This window comes from Polypterus senegalus, chromosome 1 (assembly GCF_016835505.1).
Source record: "Polypterus senegalus isolate Bchr_013 chromosome 1, ASM1683550v1, whole genome shotgun sequence".
Taxonomy (NCBI): Eukaryota; Metazoa; Chordata; class Cladistia; order Polypteriformes; family Polypteridae; genus Polypterus; species Polypterus senegalus.
The window spans coordinates 315,072,108-315,092,935 of NC_053154.1; the positions used below are offsets into that span (position 1 = coordinate 315,072,108).

A 20,828-nucleotide genomic window follows, 5' to 3' on the forward strand; every position below is an offset into this window, starting at 1 on the left:
ACCGTGTTGAATTTTCTTATTTATGGCCCCATCTTCACAAAATTTGGTAGGCGGCTTCCCTGCGCTAACCAAAACCGATGTACGTACTTATTTCGATGGTATAATGCCACTGTCGGCCGCCATATTGAACTTTCCAACGTCACTAATTCTCCAACTTCCCGTGTAGGTAGAAGGCTGAAATTTGGTACTTATTTCAGTGGTATGATGCCACTGTCGGTCGCCATATTGAACTTTCCAACGTCACTAATTCTCCAACTTCCCGTGTATGTAGAAGGCTGAAATTTGGCAGGCTCATTCCTTATAGCTTACCTATAAAAGTTAAGCAGGTTTCATTTCGAAATTTTATGCGTAACGGTCAACAACGTCCGCCATGCTGAACTTTCTTATTCATGGCCCCATCTTCACAAAATTTGGTAGGCGGCTTCCTGCGCTAACCGAAACCAATGTACGTACTTTTTCGGTGGTATGACGCCACTGTCAGCCACCATATTGAACTTTCCAACGTCACTAATTCTCCAACTTCCCGTGTAGGTAGAAGGCTGAAATTTGGTACTTATTTCAGTGGTATGATGCCACTGTCGGTCGCCATATTGAACTTTTCAACGGTCTTTGTTACTTATGGGCCCATCTTCAAGAAATTTGGTACGCGGGTTCCCAACACTAACTGAATCCTACTTACGTACATACTGTATATACGTCCATAGCTTGCAGCTCGGTCACCGTGTGAGGCGGCGTTGGCTCCCCCATCCCAACGTCTCCCACGTTGTTGGCTGCCTGCCTATATAAGGCCGTCCGTCGTTCCAGTCTCTACATTCCCTTCCTTGCTTCGAAACGGGATTCACGTCTCCCTGCTGATAACTACAGCCTTTTTATTTAATCCACGGCTTATCCGCTGTTTTATTGTTCATTTATTACGATTATAGTTATTGTTTAGGTATTTTAGACTTACTTTACATTGTTCAGGTACCCATTTCCTTTATCATTCTAACCGTAACCCCATCAACATGTCTATCGAGGTGATCACCATCGATCCAAGAACTGTCACTTACCGAGTGGTTTCCATGCCCGGGGATGGCACCTACCTTTTCCATTCTCTTTGTTACATATTGCACGGCCATATCAGGCTCACTCTTGATATCCGGAGGAACGTTGTGTCTTAGGTATTGAATGACTGGGACAGGTTCAAGGTGTGGACTGATGACGGTACAGGAGATAATTAGACTACACAGGAGCACTAGAAGAGTGAAATGCTTAAGCCCTTCACCTATGCATCTGCATGTGAGTTGATGGCTGCTGCTGAATTGTTCGGTCGTCGCTTTCAAGTGTACTGAAATGGCCAAATATTTTACACCTTTCGACAACCGCTAATGCCTCTTAAACATCTTAGATTGACAGGTGACGATTTCAGTAGTAGACACTTTGATGTTTATGAATGTTTAAACTCTCAAAAGCTGGATGTGAAGTTATCGATGAAACCGGTTGTATACTTACAACACTTGACAGATGCCGAATGTCACTTCAACACAAGTCCTACAAATACTGTCATAATTGAAACAAACCATGAAACTCAAACCGATTATGACAGCAGCAATCCAAGCTGTGAGATTTGAAACAAGATTACTGTTCACATGGCTAACTGTACGTTGAATACTCAAGAGTAAGCTCAGCGCACAGCTTGGTCATATTACAACCGGAGGGCCGAACTCACAATGTGGTATACAAAGAGATCCTTAACAAATAATTATTGGTATATTTTCCCTCAGTTTAAAAGGTTTAATTTTCTTCTTAATAAAAATTTTAAGGCAGTACTTCGCCGCTGCGAAGCGCGGATATTTTGCTAGTCTTATATATGTAGACCTTTGAAGTAGGTACTCTTACCACACAGTCAGGGACTGTAATTCAGCACTCACCCTTCCTTTTATACTGTATCTGTAACTCTAGGCAATTATGTCGAGTACCAAAACATCAGGAGATAAAGGTTATAAATTTTGCTCCTGTATTATCCTGCTGACTACACCAAGTGTTTGTGTCATAGTAGGGCTAGGGTGACCCTATTTGCCCCAATATTCTCTTCATTATGTAAACCTTGAGAGAATCTCTTAAATCCTTTACTCCTACCACATTGTCAAATACTGTAATTCAGCACTCGTCCTACATTTTATACCATATCTATAACCCTAAGCAATTAAAATGAGTACCAAAACAAGCAAGAAAAAAATAAGGGTTGGAAGTTTTTCCTGTATTATCCTGCTGACTACTCTAAGTGTTTTGTCATGGTAGGGTCCCATTATTCTCTTCATTATGTACACCTTGAAAGAATGCCAGACATCCCATATTCATACCACACTGTCTGGTACTATGGTTCAATACTTCCCCCTTCCTTTTTCATCTTTAAACCCAGGGAATTAGTCAGAAGACCAGGACAGGCAAAAGAAAAAGTGAAAAAGGACATTCCTCAAACATTATATCTAGTGCCATAAACAAAACGCAGACAAGATGTTGCTTTGCAAACCATACAGCCTGACAGTGCTAGCTAGATGTTCAGTTCCAGGCGGCGATTCAACTTGTAGTTACACTCGATTCTCTCTGGTTGGCTCATTTCTTGTCAGCTCTCTTCAGATCATTAATTGCACAGGCCCAAGCAGCCTGTGCTAATATGGCTGCCAAATGAGAAGAGGTCTACTCATGATGGAAAATGGCAGCAAGAGACGGCATCATTTTTAACCTCTCTCTTTATTTTCTTTGCTGTACCTCCTGAACTGATAGGATAAGCTGACTCCCTTACGCCATAACAGTCCTATTCAGGCACAACTCAGTTCTCTAATGACCAATGGGATCAGCCAACTCCTCACTTCATGCCGGTTCTTGTTTCACTGCGACTCAATCCCATTCCATCCCCAGCTAGACTGTCCTTTCATCTCAGCTCCACTGTATGCTCCAAGGCTAGCTGACTAGTAAGTTCCTGCTTTGGAATTTCATCCTGGGACTACCAGCATGTAAAGGTCCTATCAGTTAAATGGACTGGCCTACACGTTTATATTGTTAGATATTAATAATAAAAAATTATCAACCTGTTACCGGCCTCAAGCCTTGGGCAACCTGGGCCAGGTACAAGCCACTGTTGCTACAGGGGCTAGCCACAGTAATATGGTGCCAAAAGCATAAAAGAGGCAGGCAGCCGTTAGGAATCTCTGACCATACTTCCGTCTATTCTCATTTACCCAGAGGTATATAACCGCTTCAGTCTCTGCCTAGATCAACATGACAATCAGCTAAACAATGGTACATACCAATTTTCTTTGCCGAACAAGAGTGCAAACACATTTTTCTTGATTAAACAATAGTACTGTTGTCAGCTATCAAGAAGTATGTATACCACCGCATGCTGATTAGAAACCAATGTGTCCAGAACTTTATAATTTTCAAAGGAAGCAGGCAGTTTGGTATCACAATATTGTGTGTGGATGAGATACTAATCAAAGCAGTCTGATCGTCAAAGCAGGCGACTCTTTTGCGAGACAGGTAAATATATATGTCCCGTAGATAACCATCAACAATAATCTGTAGCAGAGTTATTCAGGAAATTTGCCTTTTCACTTATCCCAGTCTCAAGCAAAGGGTGCCTATTGCCATTTCATCCAGGCCCAGACTGACGTTTACGATCAGCAGGAGCTTTCCTGCTGGCCTGGCCTGGCCTGGCATTCAGAGCAACCAGTGATATAAACTAATGGCGAAATTATTTCTCTTATTATAAAAGAAAATCTTCAGACGAGACTTTTCCATGAGATTTTTTCAAGTCCCGCCCTCCTCTCAATCATATTCAGCCACGCCCACGGTAATCTCACCTCTCATTCGTGTGAATCCTTTTGTCAGACACAGTTTCTGCGCTCTCAGCGCTTATAAACTTTTATGCTTTCCTCACTTTAAGTTCCCAATAAAAGAAGACTTATTATGTCGAAATCTTAAGGATGAATTTCATCCCGAAGGGGTATCAACAGAAGAAATGAGTACACAGGCAATCCTAGCACCGAGATATGATGAAGTTAAACGAAGTAACGCGAAAATTGACGATCAGTTACACGACAATGACATGCAAAATTTTAACAGTCGACAAGAAAGGTGATGTAGTACATCTTCCTCGGATAACATTAGACACCAAAGGAGATCTTGATATGCAATTCGTATTAAAACATTTAAAACGTTTCCCGTTAGAATAGCTTTTGCTAAGACAATTAACAAATCACAGCGGCAAACATTTGAAAAAGTCGGTTTATTTATTAGAGAGAAAGAAACGATATTCACTCACGGGCAGTTACTATATACGATGCGTTGTGTGATCTTGGCCCGGACACAGACAGGCGGACATGTTGTTTTCCAACCACCTTTTGTTTATTTACAATATTTACAACACTAATTGGTCACACAGACCCAGTCACGTGCACATAAACCCCCCAAAATACTCAGTCCTGGCCACAATGCCTCTCTTCAGGCCACCTCCACACCTCCTCTGTGCTTCGTCCTGCCTCCTCCCGACTCCAGCCTTGAATGAATGGAGACAGCCCCTTTTATCCAGTTCCCGGATGAGCAGCAGGTGTTCCCGGCATTCCTCCCTTGGCCACGCCCCAGCGTGGCGGAAGTGCCGGCTGTCCTCCCAGCAGCTCTCCGGGTGTCACCCTAAAGTCTTCCACACCAGGAAGTGCTGGGGCAACAGGTCCCCAAGGCATTGGGGCGCCTCCTGGCGGTGACCACGGGCCCCTACAGGGTAGGGCTTCCATGCCCTCAACCTGTGGCCCCCAGAGCAACCAGGAAGGCGGCCCCCACGTGATCCAGGGTGGGCTTTGACGGCATCCCGATCGTGTCTTTGCCCCTGGCATCCCTGACAGTTGTCAAGATGTAAGTCGAAACACAGAATCAAAATTCAATACGATATTGAAGAAAAGTTAATTAAAAAATTGTTTTTACTTAAGTTTTACAGTAAAAGTGTAAGTTTAAAAAGTATTTGCGTGTTCATTTCAAAGCCAAGCAGAACGAAAACGTGTTATGCAATGAATACCTCTAACGAATTTTCTTTCAATTTATTACGTTTTACTATTTTTTATTATGGTTAATTACTCACTGTAATGTAAAATAGTTCTATTATGCATATGTAACAATTCCTATGAAAATAACAATCTGTTTAAATTGTACATCCGCATCCCCATACGCGAACGGCAGATCCGCGAAGTGTCTAGCGCAGTGGTTCTCAACCTGGGCGGGCCCCTAGGGCGCAAGTAACAAAAAGGGGCGAAGATGTGAAAAAAGAAAACAAGAATCAAAAATATGAAAAAAAATCTGTTGAAACCAAAACAAATTAACTTAAACTACATTCTTATACTAGAACAATAAATATAGAGTTAGATAAATATTATTAGGGTTAAAAATTATTTCCTTCCTCATCCGTGTTGCCTTCCCTCTCCCGGTTATATTCCCATGGCTAAGACCGCTCACTTGTTATTCACCCATGGCCCCTTCTACTTCTGTCTGTGCCCCTCCCAATTATTTGGTCATGGCATCTCTTATCAGTATGTGTGGCTCCTCTCCCTCTCCCCTAGTGGTTACATTGCGTATGCACCAAAAGAGCCTTGAGATGAGCGGGTTTTCATTAAGGATGTCGCAATACTTTGGTCTGCTCATCTTCCCCTCAGCCCGTCTAGTCTCCTACTCCCTGCTGCAATCCCCCTTATTTGTAGTTGTCCTTCCATGGCTCCTCCTATCTGTGTCTGTAGTTCGCCCACCAGCCTTTTGTTTACCCCATGCCACCACCCATCCTACTGTGGCTCCTCCCCATTTCCTTCACCTTCCTGCTATGTACCTATGGCTAAACCTGCCTGTATCTTGGCCCCTCCTTAGCCCCTCCCTCCATTATTTGGCCAAGGCACCTGTTATGCATATTTGTGGATCCTCCATCAATTCTCCCTTATTTGCTGTTGTCCTTCCATGGCTCCTCCTATCTGTGTATGTAGTTCTCCCACCGGCCTCTCCTTCTCATTTGTTTACCCCATGCCACCGCCCATCCTACTGTGGCTCCTCCCTACTTATTTCCCATACCGGTTGTATGCCCATGGTTAGACCTACCTTTGTCTTTGCCCCTCCTTAGCACCTCCACCCATTATTGGCCATGACACCTCTTATGCATATCTGTGACTCCTCCCTCAATTCCTCCTCTTTGCCTCTCTTGTCTTCCCATGACTCCTTCTACCTGTGTCTGTGGCTCCTCCCCATCTCCGTTATTTGGCCACGACTCCTCCTATTTGAGCATGAGGCCCCACTCCAGTTCCCTCCCTCCCTCATTGTTCTTGGCTCCTCCTCTCCATACCTGTGGCTCCTCCCCCAGCTCCCAACATGCCTGTTCTTTCTCATATTACCTGTCAGTTCACCGACATCAGCAGAGTTGACGACATCGTGCTGTTATAAACTGTTCTAGTTGTGACCTCTGCAGTTACTGGCAATGGCAGGAGCAGATCAAAGGTAACCAAGTAAAGCTCTGAAACGGTTTCATTAAATAATGAGGTTTTAAATGTCATTACTATGGGAGACAACCGCGTCTAATTTAGGGTTATTAGAGTGCGTGGGCCCCGATCACAGTCTGAAAAATCCTCATCAAGAAGTTAAAATAAGCTTGAAATGTCGGCCATTGTTATTGGTGCCCCTGTATGCTGTACTACTGTATATGGATGAAATGACAATAAATACTCTTGAATCTTATAAGGATAACAGGGTAGATATGATGTGGAGATGGTATGGACTATCGGACCACAGTCTGCTCCTGGCCAGGGGGCTCACCTTTTTCAAACCTGTGCCATCCAAATCAGAGCTGCAGAGGTCAGTACCATGAAGTTATTCAACAATCCATCTTTCAAACCCGCGTAATCCAAAGAAGGGCGCCAGGGAAGATGGTGCCTATCACAGAGTGCACAGGGCACAAGGCAGGAACAGATTGTGGATGGGGTGCCAGTCCACTGCAGGGTGAACACACGCACACATACAGACTCACATATCAGGGGGCCAATTTACCATTGAGAAGTCTACACAACCTGCATGTCCTTTATCTGTGGGAGGACATGGAAACCCCATGCCAGACTTAAACACCAGCCTACTTGTTGAGAGGCAGCCACTGAAACCACTGTGCCACCTAGAAGTTAAGCACTGCAATCCATTCTCAAGTCACGTGAATTTTATTTATAAAGCAGATCTAAAATCAACAGAAGTCGACCAAAATGATGTATGGCCTCCATAAAACCACCAAATACATACAATGTGTGTATATATTTATATATATATATATATATATATATATATATATATATATATATATATATATATATATATATATATATATATATATATATATATATATATTTATACTGCTCAAAAAATGAAAGGGTCCCTTTTTAATGAGAGTATAGCATCAAGTCAATGAAGCTTCTGGGCTATTCATCTGGTCAGTTAAGTAGCATAGGGGCTTGTTCATCAGTTTCAGCTGCTTTGGTGCACTGGAGGGACAACACTGAGATGACCCCTCAAAACAGGAATGAATGGTTTAACAGGTGGAGGCCACTGACATTTTTTCCCTCCTCATCTGTTTTGTCACTCGTTTTGCATTTGGCTACAGTCAGTGCCACTACTGGTAGCATGAGGCGATGCCTGGACCCTACAGAGGTGGCACAGGTAGTCCAACTTCTCCAGGCACATCACTACATGCCGTTGCCAGAAGGTTTACTGTGTCTCCCAGCACAGTCCCAAGGGCATGGAGGAGATTCCAGGAGACAAGCAGATACTCTAAGAGAGCTGGACCGGACCCCTCATAGAAGGTCCTTAACCCATCAGCAGGACCCACCGGTATCTGCTCCTTTGGGCAAAGAGGACCAGAATGAGCACTGCCAGAGCTTACAAAATGACCTCCAGCAGGCAGGCAGGCCACTGGTGTGAATGTCTCCAAACAAACAATCAGAAACAGACTTCATGAGGGTGGCCTGAGGGCCCGACGTCCTCTAGTGGGCACTGTGGAGCTCAATTGGCATTTGCCATAGAATACCAGAATTGGCAGGACCACCACTGGTGGGCGCCCTGTGCTTTTCACAGATGAGAGCAGGTTCACCCTGAGTACATGTGACAGACATGAAAGGGTCTGGAGAAGCCATGGAGAACGTTATGCTGCCTGTAACATCGTTCAGCATGACCGGTCTGGTGGTGGGTCAGTGACGGTCTGGGGAGGAATATCCATGGAGGGACAGACGTACAGACCTCTACAGGCTAGATAACGGCACCTTGACTGCCATTAGGTATCGGGATGAAAAACTTGGACCCATTGTCAGACCCTATACTGGTTCCTCCTGGTACACGACCACGCCCGGCCTCATGTGGTGAAAGGATGGCTGGTGCAGTGGGTCCTGGATTAATCTTGGTGCATGACAATGCCCAGCCTCATGTGGCGAGAGTATGCAGGCAGCTCCTGGAGGAGGAAGTTATCATTGACTGGCCCCCACGCTTACCCACCTGAGCTCAATCCAATAGAACACCTCTGGGTGGGACATTATGTTTCGGTCCATCCGACGCCTCAGCCTGTCCAGGAGCTCAGTGATGCCCTGGTCCAGATCTAGGAGGAGATCCCCCAGGACACCACCCGTCGTCTCATTAGGACGTTGTCAGGCATGGTATACAAACTACTGAGTACGATTTGGAGCTGCTACAATGAAATTTCGTCCAAATGGACTCACATGCCCGCTGTGTCATTTTTACACTTTGATTTTCGGGGTGTCTTTGAATTTTGCCCTCTCTCTGTTGGTTGATCATTTTCATTTCCATCTTTTCGTTCCTAACACATCACCATATCAGTCCATAGCAGTAGAGATAGCCAGGAGGATTTATTTTACCAACTGAGATCTGATGTGTTTTCAAAGTGTGCCTTTAATTTTTTGAGCAGTTTACTCGTAGATATACAAAAATAGATACCATAAATACATACACCAAAAACACACATGAGGGTGAACCCAAAAATAACAAGAATTCCATCCATCCATTATCCACCCCGCTATATCCTAACCACAGAGTCACGGGGGTCTGCTGGAGCCAATCCCAGCCAACACAGGGCGCAAGGCAGGGAACAAGCCCCGGGCAGGGCGCCAGCCCACCACAGAATAACAAGAATTTTTTTTTTTAAATCATATATTTCTCAAAACATTTCCAAAATGTTATCACCCTCAAAATACTCTCCCTGAGACACAATACACTTGTCCCACCGCTCTTTCCATTGTTCAAAACAGTTCTGAAACAGTTCTTGCAAATCCATTCTTTGAACCTGTGACTGTGCTGAGCATTATTGGGTCAGGGGTTTCAGTGGTTCCCCCTAGTGGTTACATTGCGCATGCACCAAAAGAGCCTTGAGATGAGCGGGTTTTCATTAAGGATGTTGCGTATCTATCTATCTATCTATTATATAGTGCCTTTCATATCTATCTATCTATCTATTATATAGTGCCTTTCATATCTATCTATCTATCTATCTATTATATAGTACCTTTCATATCTATCTATCTATCTATTATATCGTGCCTTTCATATCTATCTATCTATCTATTATATCGTGCCTTTCATATCTATCTATCTATCTATCTATCTATAATATAGTGTCTTTCATATCTATCTATCTATCTATCTACTTTGGTCTGCTCATCTTTCCCTCAACCCCGTCTAGTCTCCTAGTCCCTGCTGCTGGAGACAACCTAACACTAAAAGCACTAGGCTGCTACCACCACCACCATCGTGATTCACCACTGGAATGGCATTGTGCAGGTGGAGTGTTCAGGGGGTCAGTTTACCTGCTACCCCCAGTCATTCCAATATGGCCTGAATATTAAAAGCATTATATTAACCCTCACCCACCACTCCACCTTTATTTTATATAGCGCCTTTACAATACAGATTTACTAACAGCTTCACAAACCAACACAATAAGTGAACACAAGTCAGCAGCACTCTCAGAAAATGATGGGGCGACAGCAACCTGAAAACTAAAAAACCCACCTGAGCCTACCAACACTAAACAGACAACAATGAGACACGGGACAGTTCTGTGACAAACGGTGACAATAAAAAAAAAAAAAGGAGAGGACTTACTGGACCGGCTTGGAAACTTGAGATCGAAATTTGGTGAACTCCCCTGGAGCTGTCCACTCAGAGCCCAGCTAGAGCAAGAAGGAGACATAAAAAGAGAGAAGGAAATTGTGTTATGGGTGGTTATGGGTGCACTTATGTTGTTGGACTTAAGTGCAGCATTTGACACCGTTGACCATTTTATGTTACTGCACAGGCTAGAAAACGATGTTGGGCTTACAGGCCCCGTGCTCGCTTGGTTCAGTTCTTATTTATCAAATCGATTCCAGTATGTACAGAAATGTGCAGACAGGACTCCATCATTATACACAGAAGTTCAATATGGTGTCCCGCAGGGCTCAGTACTGGGACCTTTACTGTTTTCACTTTACATGCTTCCACTGGGATCTCTCATTAGGAAACATAATGTTAATTTTCACTCGTATGCAGATGACACCCAGTTATACCTTTCATTTAAATCAAATGAAGTTTCTCCGATGTTGTCTTTAATTAGTTGTGTTAATGAATTAAAGGAATGGATGAATGAGAACTACTTGTCTTTAAAAACAGATAAAACAGAGATGTTAATTGTTGGAGGGAATGACGCTGATCACAGCAATATTTTGTTGTCATTTAACTCAGTTGGAATCCCAATTAATTTTACTGAATCAGCCCGCAATCTAGGAGTTATCTTTGACTCTAGCATGTCATTTAAAGCGCATATTACAAAGTCGTCCAAAACATGTTTTTTCCATCTTACAAATGTTAGGAAATTAAGGCGTTTTCTAAATAAACAGGATCATGAGAAATTAATTCATGCATTTATCTCTAGTAGGATTGACTACTGCAATGCAGTGTTCACTGGCTGTTCAGACTGTTCTTTATTCAGCCTCCAGTTAATCCAAAAGAATTATTACAAGAACAAGAAAATACGAACACGTAACTCCAGTTCTTAAATCTTTACACTGGCTCCCGGTTAAGTTTAGGGCACATTTCAAAATCCTCCTTTTAACATATAAAGCATTAAATGGCGAGGTCCGGCTTACTTGTCCGAACTTATCACGACTTACAAACCTGAATTCACATTAAGATCTCAAGATGCCGGTCTGCTTAGGATTCCAAGGATTAATAAAATAACAGTGGGAGGTCGAGCTTTTAGTTACAGGGCCCCTAAACTGTGGAATGGGTCTGCCTGCTACTATAAGAGATGACCCTTCAGTCTCAGCTTTCAAGACTCACTACTTCAGTTTAGCACACCCTGACTAGAGCTGCTGATTTACTGTACAGACTGCATCTCTGTTGTCAGTCATTAGCACTAAAACATAAGGAACATGATAGTTAGAATTTCTTACCCTCACCTATTCTGTTTCTCTTCTCAGTACTAAAATGTGGCGCTCGGTGCCATGGCCCACCTGCCAAGTTGTTTTGCCTGCCTATGGTAAAGTCATCCCTGATGGAGGATCACAGGAATCATGGGAAAGAGGGGTCCTTTCATCAGATTGGCTGGCCCAGCGCTGTTTCAGCCGTGGAATGGCCAAATGGGGGAGGCAGCTTGATGGATGAGGTCTCCAGGACTCTAAACAAATCCATCCATCCATCCATTTTCCAACCCGCTGAATCCGAACTCAGGAACCAATCCCGGGCACGGTGCCAGCCCACCGCAGGACACACACAAACACACCCACACACTAAGCGCCAATCCACCTAACCTGCATGTCTTTGGACTGTGGGAGGAAACCCACGCAGACACGGGGAGAACATGCAAACTCCATGCAGGGAGGAACTGGGAAGAGAACCCGGGTCTCCTAAACAAATCCAAATCCTATTATGTGATATCATCTACTGTTAAATTCTGCTCCGTACTTCTAAAATGTTTATTATTATGCTGTATTGAAGATTTGTTCTGTTCTGTGTATTGTGTTGTATTGACCCCTTCTTTTTGACACCCAGTCCGCACCCAACCTACCTGGAAAGTGGTCTCTCTTTGAACTGCCTTTCCCTAGGTTTCTTCCATTTTCCCTACAAGGTTTTTTTGGGAGTTTTTCCTCGTCTTCTCAGAGAGTCAAGGCTGGGGGTCTGTTAAAGCCCATTGCGGCATTTCCTGTGTGATTTTGGGCTATACAAAAATAAACTGTATTGTATTGTATTGTATTTCACGTCTATAGCACCTTTCACTCCAAAGCGCTGCAACTCGTCAATCACACCATTCCTTCAGAAAGGCATGTGGGCACCCAATTGGAGGGAGTGGGGGGTTTGTGTCCATCTTTGCCCATTCTGAACATCTCCACTTATTGGCCGCTCATTGAGACGTACAGGTCAAATCAAGGGGGTCCTTAAGTTCTGTTAATACTGAGGAGTGCTGCCACCTGGTGGCACAAGTCGGCACTAATCATCTAAGATCAGCTACAGCTGCCATTGTCTCAATGAACAGACCACAGAGTACAAAGAGACTCGTTTGTGTCACGTCACAGGCTGGTTTGCACCTTTGGCGGGGGCTCACATGTCTGTTTTGTTCATTCGCGATTATTCTATGTGTGTTAATGTTACTTTTGCTGATTATGGGCATTATTCTTTGTGATTTGGACTATTTGTGGAGTCCGCCTGGGTTTACATTTCCATTCGTTTTGCAGGTCGTTGCCGCTGCACAGTTCGCCGCAACAGAGCAGAAGAGGTTGTTTGGTTCTGCTGTGTCCTTTTTTTGTCTCAACTGGGATGTGGATTGCTTCCGTAGCCAACTGCCTCCTAAGTTAATTCCTGCGGCTCCTGAACGTGTTGAGCCGACTGCAGGAGCTGAAGAAGGAAGAGGAGACGTTACTCAAAGTCAAGGCTCTTCTTCAAGACCAACTGAACAGGCTGAAGGTGGAAGAACTGGCTCTGCGGTCAATTATCAATGAAGAGAGTGGATCTTTGTCCCCTACAGAGGCTGCTGCTGAGGTTAGCATGCAAGTGGACAATGAAAATGCAATCAATCAGACTGAACTTCAGCTGGACACAGTTGGAGCACAGCAAGATATGGAAGAAGAGGAGGAGGATGAGGATAACTGACTTTCAGAATACACTTTAATTTTAAGGTGGACATAAAACTGCACTGATTCCACTTACTTACAGTACATGCAGAACTAACCTTGGGCTATGTCGGTGCTGCTGGACACAGGCCCACCTCTCGTGGTCAAATATTACATTTAATGTTGATGCGGCCCATCTGGAGCCACTGTAAATTAGATTTGAATGACTTGAGTGACTGGTGCAATTGGAAGGCTGCTTGATTTTGAAGTTAATATCAAATATTGCTTAATAACAGCTTGGGCTATCCATTCACTAATGAAGTAAGGATGCAGGAAATGTAATTGAAATCCTATTACTTTTGACAGTCTAATAGGTAGACCCCCGAGAGGCGGGTCACCTGCCAGTCATTGTCATGAGTGGCCCTCCACCCTATAAATCTGGAGGGTTCACCACAGTGAATGCGCTCTGGAGTTGGTGAGCTCTTTTTGTTTTGCTCTGCTTGACCCATTTGTATAGTTTGTAATCGTGAGCCTCGTGCCATTTTGTTGACCACTCTATTTGAATTCTGTATTAGGACTTTGTTCCACTTGGCTCCCCTTTGCTACCTTTTTTTTTTTTACACCTCCTATAAAGATTCGCTGCTCGCCCTTTATGACTAGCCGGGGTTTGATGGTGATTTCCCCCTCTAGTGGACATTACTAGAAGTGCTTGTGGAACTCTTCCGTGCTTTGGGACTCATAGCTCTTGACAGTTTGGTGTTCTTTGCAATAAAATATCAAGAAGTGAGGAAGACAAAGAAATTCACTGATTTTTGTTTATAGCGCCTTTCACGGTGAAGGTCAACACAAAACAACTCATTATACTCGCTCCGCTTCAAGACTCAAAGATTCAGTTATGCAGCAGCTAGTACCCCAGGTTCAAAACTCACAGCTGGATATTCCAGCTTCTTTCCATTTTAAAAATATTCATATATCCTTAATTTGCCCCCATTATGGGTGTGAGCGAGGGAAACTGGACCTCCATTAGCCAACAGAGGGTGCCACTGCCTGCATTATTGCAATCATAAGAATGAGAGGGACGCACTGTGACTTTATAAATTTAAACCCCGCCTTTACTCCTAAGCCAATAGTGGGCACCACTGCATTGAGCATGAGAAAGGCACTATATAAATAAAATGTACTATCATTATTTTTAGACACTTTTAATTCAATCCCCTAAACTGCAGTCTCAGCCACCAAGATGTGCCAATCTGTGAATTACTGGACTCTGATAATTCACTCAAAGGGCTGTGGGCCACACAACTGGGTCTTTAACTTTTCGGCTCATTTAACTGGCCACTAGTGGGCGCCACCGCCTGCACTCTTAGGACCCCACAGTCACGGCAATCTTGTCATTTTCAGCTCATTTCCTTCACCACTAGGTGGCGCCACTGCCTACATTGCTGGACATTTTAAATTCAACCCCTCGTACTGCAGTCTTATCATTTCCAGCTCATCTCCTCGGCCAATAGAGGGCGCCAGTGTGTGAATTAGATAGTTTAGTCAAAGGGCTGCACAACACACACTGCAGTTTTTTACTTTCCAGCCCACCCTAACTGGCCAGTAGTGGGAGCCACTGCAGGGCTCGGTCAAATTGCTGAGGGACACTCGCTGCAGCCTCGACATTTTCAGCCCATCATCTTCACCACTAGGGGGTGCCACTGCCTACATTACTGCATTCAGGTAATTCAGTTGGAGTGATGAAGGGCACACAATTTGGCCATTAGCGGGCTGATGGACACTCACTGCAGCCTTGACATTTTCAGCCCATCCCCTTCACCACGAGGTGGCGCCACTGAGTGCATTTAGGTAATGCAGTCGCAGGGCTGAGGGGGTATCACACTCACTGTGACTCACTTGTTCATTTTGGTTCATCTAGTTGGCCACTAGAGGGCGCCACCCTCCCCTGTATAATCCGCTCATACAAGCCTGCCTACAGGGAATCGAAAAATGGAGCGAAGAAGCAGCCCTTCACGAACGAGCAGGCGCCGAGAGAGAGCACACTAAACGGAGACAGGATTATTAAAAATGCAAGATGAGCGATGCTGCCAGTCACAGGAGACACACACAGGCTTTGAACCAAAGCTGAACACGCATCGTCTTCTTTACTATTTATATCTTCTGCCATGTAAAGGAAACTCACCGGATCGCATTAAACTAGAAAGTGAGCCGCTTATGTGAAAGTCACCACACAGTTAGAGGTGGCTCTGCTTGATGTGGGCATGGAGAAGCCCACCACGCTGTTACTTCACATGTGAGAGAGAGGAGAGGTCAGGAGCTGGCGCTGATACACACAACATGACAAACCAACTCAGGATCTCAGATTAGGACCCGAGTGCAGCCCTCAACGGGTGATACCTCAGTACCACACCAGTTCAAAAGGAATGGAGCCAGCGTGAGGTTTTTTATGGTGGCTGAAGTGCCAATTCTGCCCCCAACCTGCAAATTGGTTTACAATCAATTTGTAAAAGACTTTTAGAGCTCCGCTCATTATGAAAGGCACTACATGAGGGTCCTGCTAGCTCATTTCAAGGTCTAGTAAACAGAGTAATAAGAAGCTGAGAACTGGGGAAGCAACAGGAACAAACCCTGGATGGGACCCCCGCTCCGAGCAGCTGTGCCGAGGGACACGTGTCACTTTAATCTGCTACATGCTTGAGCCGAGTGGTGAATGCAAAGAATTCAATGACGGTGAGAGGCGCTGGGAGTGGTGCTCACTATGAAAGGCGCTATAAAAAATCAATACTGTCAAATGGGTGTGTAATATGGTTATACCAACTATGAAAGGCACTATACAAAATCGATACTGTGATTTGAAAGTGCATTACGATGAGGCTCGCTATGAAAGGTGCTATATAACAGGAAGGCCATGATTTTAATATGCATTTTAATAATTCTCACTACTGAAGATGTCCTAAAAATGTACATTATGAGGCCTCATATAAAATGAATACTGTAATGTGATTATACCTACTATGAAAGGCACTATATAGAGTAAATGCTGTGATTTGAATGTGCATTATAATGAAAGGCACTATATAATATGAATATTTAAAAGAGCATTACAGAAGGCACAATATAAGCAGTGCTCTCAGTGATAGATAGATAGATAGATAGATAGATAGATAGATAGATAGATAGATAGATAGATAGATAGATAGATAGATAGATAGTGTCAGGGATGCCAGGGGCAACGACCCAGCCGGGACGCCATGAGGGACCGGATGTGGGTCTGTGCCCACCGTGGATCATGTGGGGGCCACCATCCTGGTTGCTTTGGGGGCCATGGGTTGAGGGCATGGAAGCCCCACCCTGTAGGGGCCCGTGGTCACCGCCAGGAGGCGCCCCAATGCCTTGGGGACCTGTTGTGGCGGAAGTGCTGAGGGGAAGAATTAGGAGGACACCCGGTGAGATGCTGGGAGAAGAAAAGGCATTGAGTGGCCAGGACTGTGTGTTTGGGGTTTGTGCACTTTATTCTGTGTCTGAGTGACACCTCATAATTGTATATAGTGTATATAATAAATACGTGTGGTGGTGAAAAACAACATGTCCGCCTGTCTGTGTCCGGGTCGGCTCCACAATAGATAGATAGATAGGAAGGGCACTATATAAAAGATAGATAGACAGATAGATAGAAAGGCACTATATAATAGATAGATAGACGGATAGATAGGAAAGGCACTATATAATAGATAGATAGATAGATAGATAGATAGATAGATAGATAGATAGATAGATAGATAGATAGATAAGAAAGGTATTACATAATAGATAGATAGATAGATAGATAGATAGATAGATAGATAGATAGATAGATATGAAAGGTATTACATAATAGATAGATAGATAGATAGATAGATAGATAGATAGATAGATAGATAGATAGATAGATAGATAGATAGATAGATAAGAAAGGCACTATATCAGGAGGACCAGAGGAGGGCTTATGCCTGCCCCAGACCATGTGAGCAGGCCCTGGTGCCTATGGGGACCACAAGTACAGAGCTTTGAAGCTCAACCCTGTAGGGGCCTGTGGTCACCGCCAGGGGGCGCCCCAATGCCTTGGGAGCCCTGGACCTCAGCACTACTGCCACACCTGGAAGTGCTGGGGGGAAGAGGAGCAGGGACACCCGGAGTGCTTCCGGGGATGCAGCTGGCACTTTCGCCACATCATACGATGACTAGAGTCGGGTGGAAGAGGATGAGGTCTCTGGAGGAGGTAAGGAGGCGGCCTGAAGATGAAGAAGGCATTGATTTAGTGGCTTGGACTTTTGGGGACTTTGGGGTTGTGTGGCACTTTTGTAAATATGGATCGTGTAAATAAACGAGTGTTGGATGACATTGACGTTTCCACCTGTCTGTGTCCGGGCTGGCATCCACAATAGATAGATAGATAGATAGATTTGAGGCACTATATAATACAGACAGAGAGACTGATAAAGTTGGCCGTCCTCTATTGAGGTGGGAGAGCTGATCAGAAGGATGACCATCAATCAGGTGTTTAGGTCAGGATGGGCAAACTAGAGACACCTGACCAGGTACTGCTCCTCACTTGATTATTACCATCCCCTATGGTGGCGTGTGGTGGTGGCAGCGTCACACTATGTGGTTGCTTCTCAGCGCCAGGGACAGGGAGGCTGGTGAGAAAAAAGGTAAGGATGAGTGCAGCCAAATACAGAGAGGTCCTTGAAGGTCTTTGCCTGCTGCAGAGTACAGGCACCTCAGACTAGGGTGACATTTACAGTGTCTTCAGCGCCAAGTCTCCGATGGTCCCAACATGAACCCCACAGAACACGTGTCAAGAGACCTGATGATGGAGGTTCACAGACGCTTTGTATCCAACGTAACAGAAGCTTGAGAGGATCTGCCAGGAAGAATGGGAGTACCTGCCCAAATCCAGGTGGCTCGAATTGAGGGGCTTCTACAAAGTCCTGAATTAAGGAGCTGAATACTTCTAGGAATGAGAGCTTTCAGGATTTTAATTTTAATCAGTCTGCAAACCTTTCTGTAAACATGTCACTTTGTCACGTTGAGTTATTGAGTGTAGACTGATGGGCAAAAATGGCAAACGTGTCCAATTCAAAATAAATGTACAACTCAATAAAGTGAAGGGCCCTGAATTCTTTATGGTCCACTGCATCTGTGGAAGCGCAGCAGCATGAAGTCAGTGCAGTTTGAGGACAGCAGTTCTAGGATGGAAGTTAAATTTGCGACAGTCAGACCATCCCATAGTGATGACCCTCTCGCTCTCTCCGTCTGCACCCCTACTCCATACCCCACCTGCCCAACGTTCTCCAGGTAGCTACGCCCCCTTCTCGTAGTCCTCAGCCACCTAAGACAGGAGTCCCTCTGGCGTCCGGAGTGCAGACGTTACAACACGAAGAGAAGCGGTGGGCCGTCAGCCCTCAGTATGTCTCTCTAATCACACGACACCTCCGAGTATGGGAACTGACAGCGATCTGAGCCCACGAGTCTCTTTATTGTCTTGCGCGTCGGTGACGCCTGTCACGGAGCGGAGAGGTCAGAGCCGCTGGCAGGTTGGCAGTCGAGCTCATCTTTCGTGCGGTTTTCCAGCGGCGGCTGCAAGTAAATTGACGTAAAATAAAAAGCACCGACATGTCAAAATGGCGAGAAAGGAAATAAATGGAGATGCCGGGTGGGGTGCTCAAGTTGGAGATCCCTGACTTTCCCTTCTTTTGCTCAGAAGGGAATTTAGTGACTCTGCTCTGACCTTCTCAGACCAAAGTGAAAAACGATCAGGCCGTCTGCAAGTTAACTCTCGTGAATTCAGAATTCTCATTCAAAGAAAGACCACCTTTTGCTGTGACGTGTCAAACTGGTCAGACAGAGTGGCACTGGTGGGTGCCGCTATATACAATAAAGATTTGATTGTTTTGAATTATTGGAGAGGTGCCATTGCAAACCTTGCCTTCTCTGTCTCTACTGATATATTAGCTGTGCTACCCACCTAAGATGTAAAAATGGTAAATGGCCTGTATTTGATATAGCGCCTAACTAGAGTTCAAGAACCCCCCTAGGCGCTTTACAACACAACAGTCATTCACCCATTCACACACACATTCATACACTGGTGATGATAAGCTACTATGTAGCCACAGCTGCCCTGGGGCACACTGACAGAAGTGAGGCTGCCGAACACTGGCGCCACCAATCCTTCCAACCACCACCAGCAGGCAAGGGAGGTTAAGTGTCTTGCCCAAGGACACAACAGCTGATGTGTTAAAATGAATGTAGAGCTCAGCGTTAAAGTTTGCAGTGCACCGTCTGTTGGAATGCATTTTGTAATACACGTAGTAATAAAATGAACTGTATGAATCATTCCAGGAAAAGGCACATCAGAAATATCTGCAATAAAAAGAAAATGCATTACTACAAATGTTTATGATGCACCATCTGTTGGAATGAAAATGCAATGCACATGTCTCCATTTTATGCCATTTGGTATGGGATTTGCAAAAGCAGAGTTCATGTTTGTGATGTGCCACCTACTGAAATTACAGAGACATACCAACTGGGTGGACACACAGATAAGAGTACACAGACGGTTACCCTTTTGTTATGATGATCCTCAGAAGGTGCTGCCATCTAGTGCCACACACTGGCATTGAATCCATTGGCATTACCTAATTTAGATCAACTTCAGCTCCCATTTGGTTCATTCATTGCTCCAAATCAATCTGTCCATCCATCCACTTCACAAATCTGTAATACCCTGAGCTGGGTAGTGGTAGGGAAGAGGCCATCCCAGTAAGCACAGGGCACAAGGCAGGACACATCCTTAGACAGGATGCCAGTCCATCACAGGGTGAACTCCTCAACTGATATCATAATTGACAACAGCAGGCACCACTGCGTCCAATAACTGAGTAGGGTTTACTGTATATAGCGCCTTTCTGCAATGAGCACCCTCTCAAGTGTCCAACTTCTACAAGATGAACGGTGGAACGTTAAATGGCTTGGCAGGATCACACCGAGAGTTTGTGGTGGGACTGAATTTGAAATTTGGTGCTTTACAGTCAATGCATTAACCAGAAAGGGGCAGCAGTGTGTAGAATGGCAAAAATGAAACAGTCAAGTGTCTTTATTATCAAACGCCTGAATTAAAATGATCAGGATTACTTTAATTACAAACAGCACCTGCTAAGGCCAAAAATGGAAAGTAAATTGCTCGATTGTTAGTACTAGAAGCAGTTGTATTTTATGTACAGTAATCCCTCCTCGATCGCGTGGGTTGCGTTCCAGAACCCCAGCGATAGATGAAAATCGCAAGTAGAAACCATATATTTGTATGCTTATTTTTATATATTTTAAGCCCTTATAAACTCTCCCACACTGTTAACATTATTAGAGCTCTCTAGACATGAAATAACACCCTTTAGTCAAAAGTTTAAACTGTCCTCTATGACAAGACAGAGATGACAGTTCTGTCTCACAATTAAAAGAATGCAAACATATCTTCCTCTTCAAAGTGTGCGTGTCAGGAGCAGAGAATTTCAGAGAGAGCGAGAGAGAGAGAGAGAGAGAGAGAGAGAGAGAGAGAGAGAGAGAGAGAGAGAGAGAGAGAGATAGAGCGAGAGAGAGAGAGAGAGAGAGAGAGAGAGAGAGAGAGAGAGAGAGAGAGAGAGAGAGAGA

The 20,828-nt window shown here is 44.5% G+C and overlaps 2 protein-coding genes across 2 annotated transcripts in view; one reads left to right on the forward strand and one right to left on the reverse strand.

Annotated features, from left to right (window-relative positions):
- Positions 1-20,828, reverse strand: part of b4galnt4a (beta-1,4-N-acetyl-galactosaminyl transferase 4a) — a 443,680-nt gene that overhangs the window by 231,593 nt on the left and 191,259 nt on the right. The window contains exon 7 of the mRNA XM_039738621.1: positions 10,156-10,223. Coding sequence (XP_039594555.1) covers positions 10,156-10,223 — 68 coding nt within the window. The remainder of the gene's footprint in view (positions 1-10,155; positions 10,224-20,828) is intronic.
- LOC120517351 (snRNA-activating protein complex subunit 5-like) lies at positions 12,883-13,181 on the forward strand (the record flags this gene model as incomplete). The annotated part of the gene is made up of 1 exon (XM_039739607.1): positions 12,883-13,181. A coding segment is annotated over one exon (294 nt), but the record flags the coding sequence as incomplete, so codon positions are not given.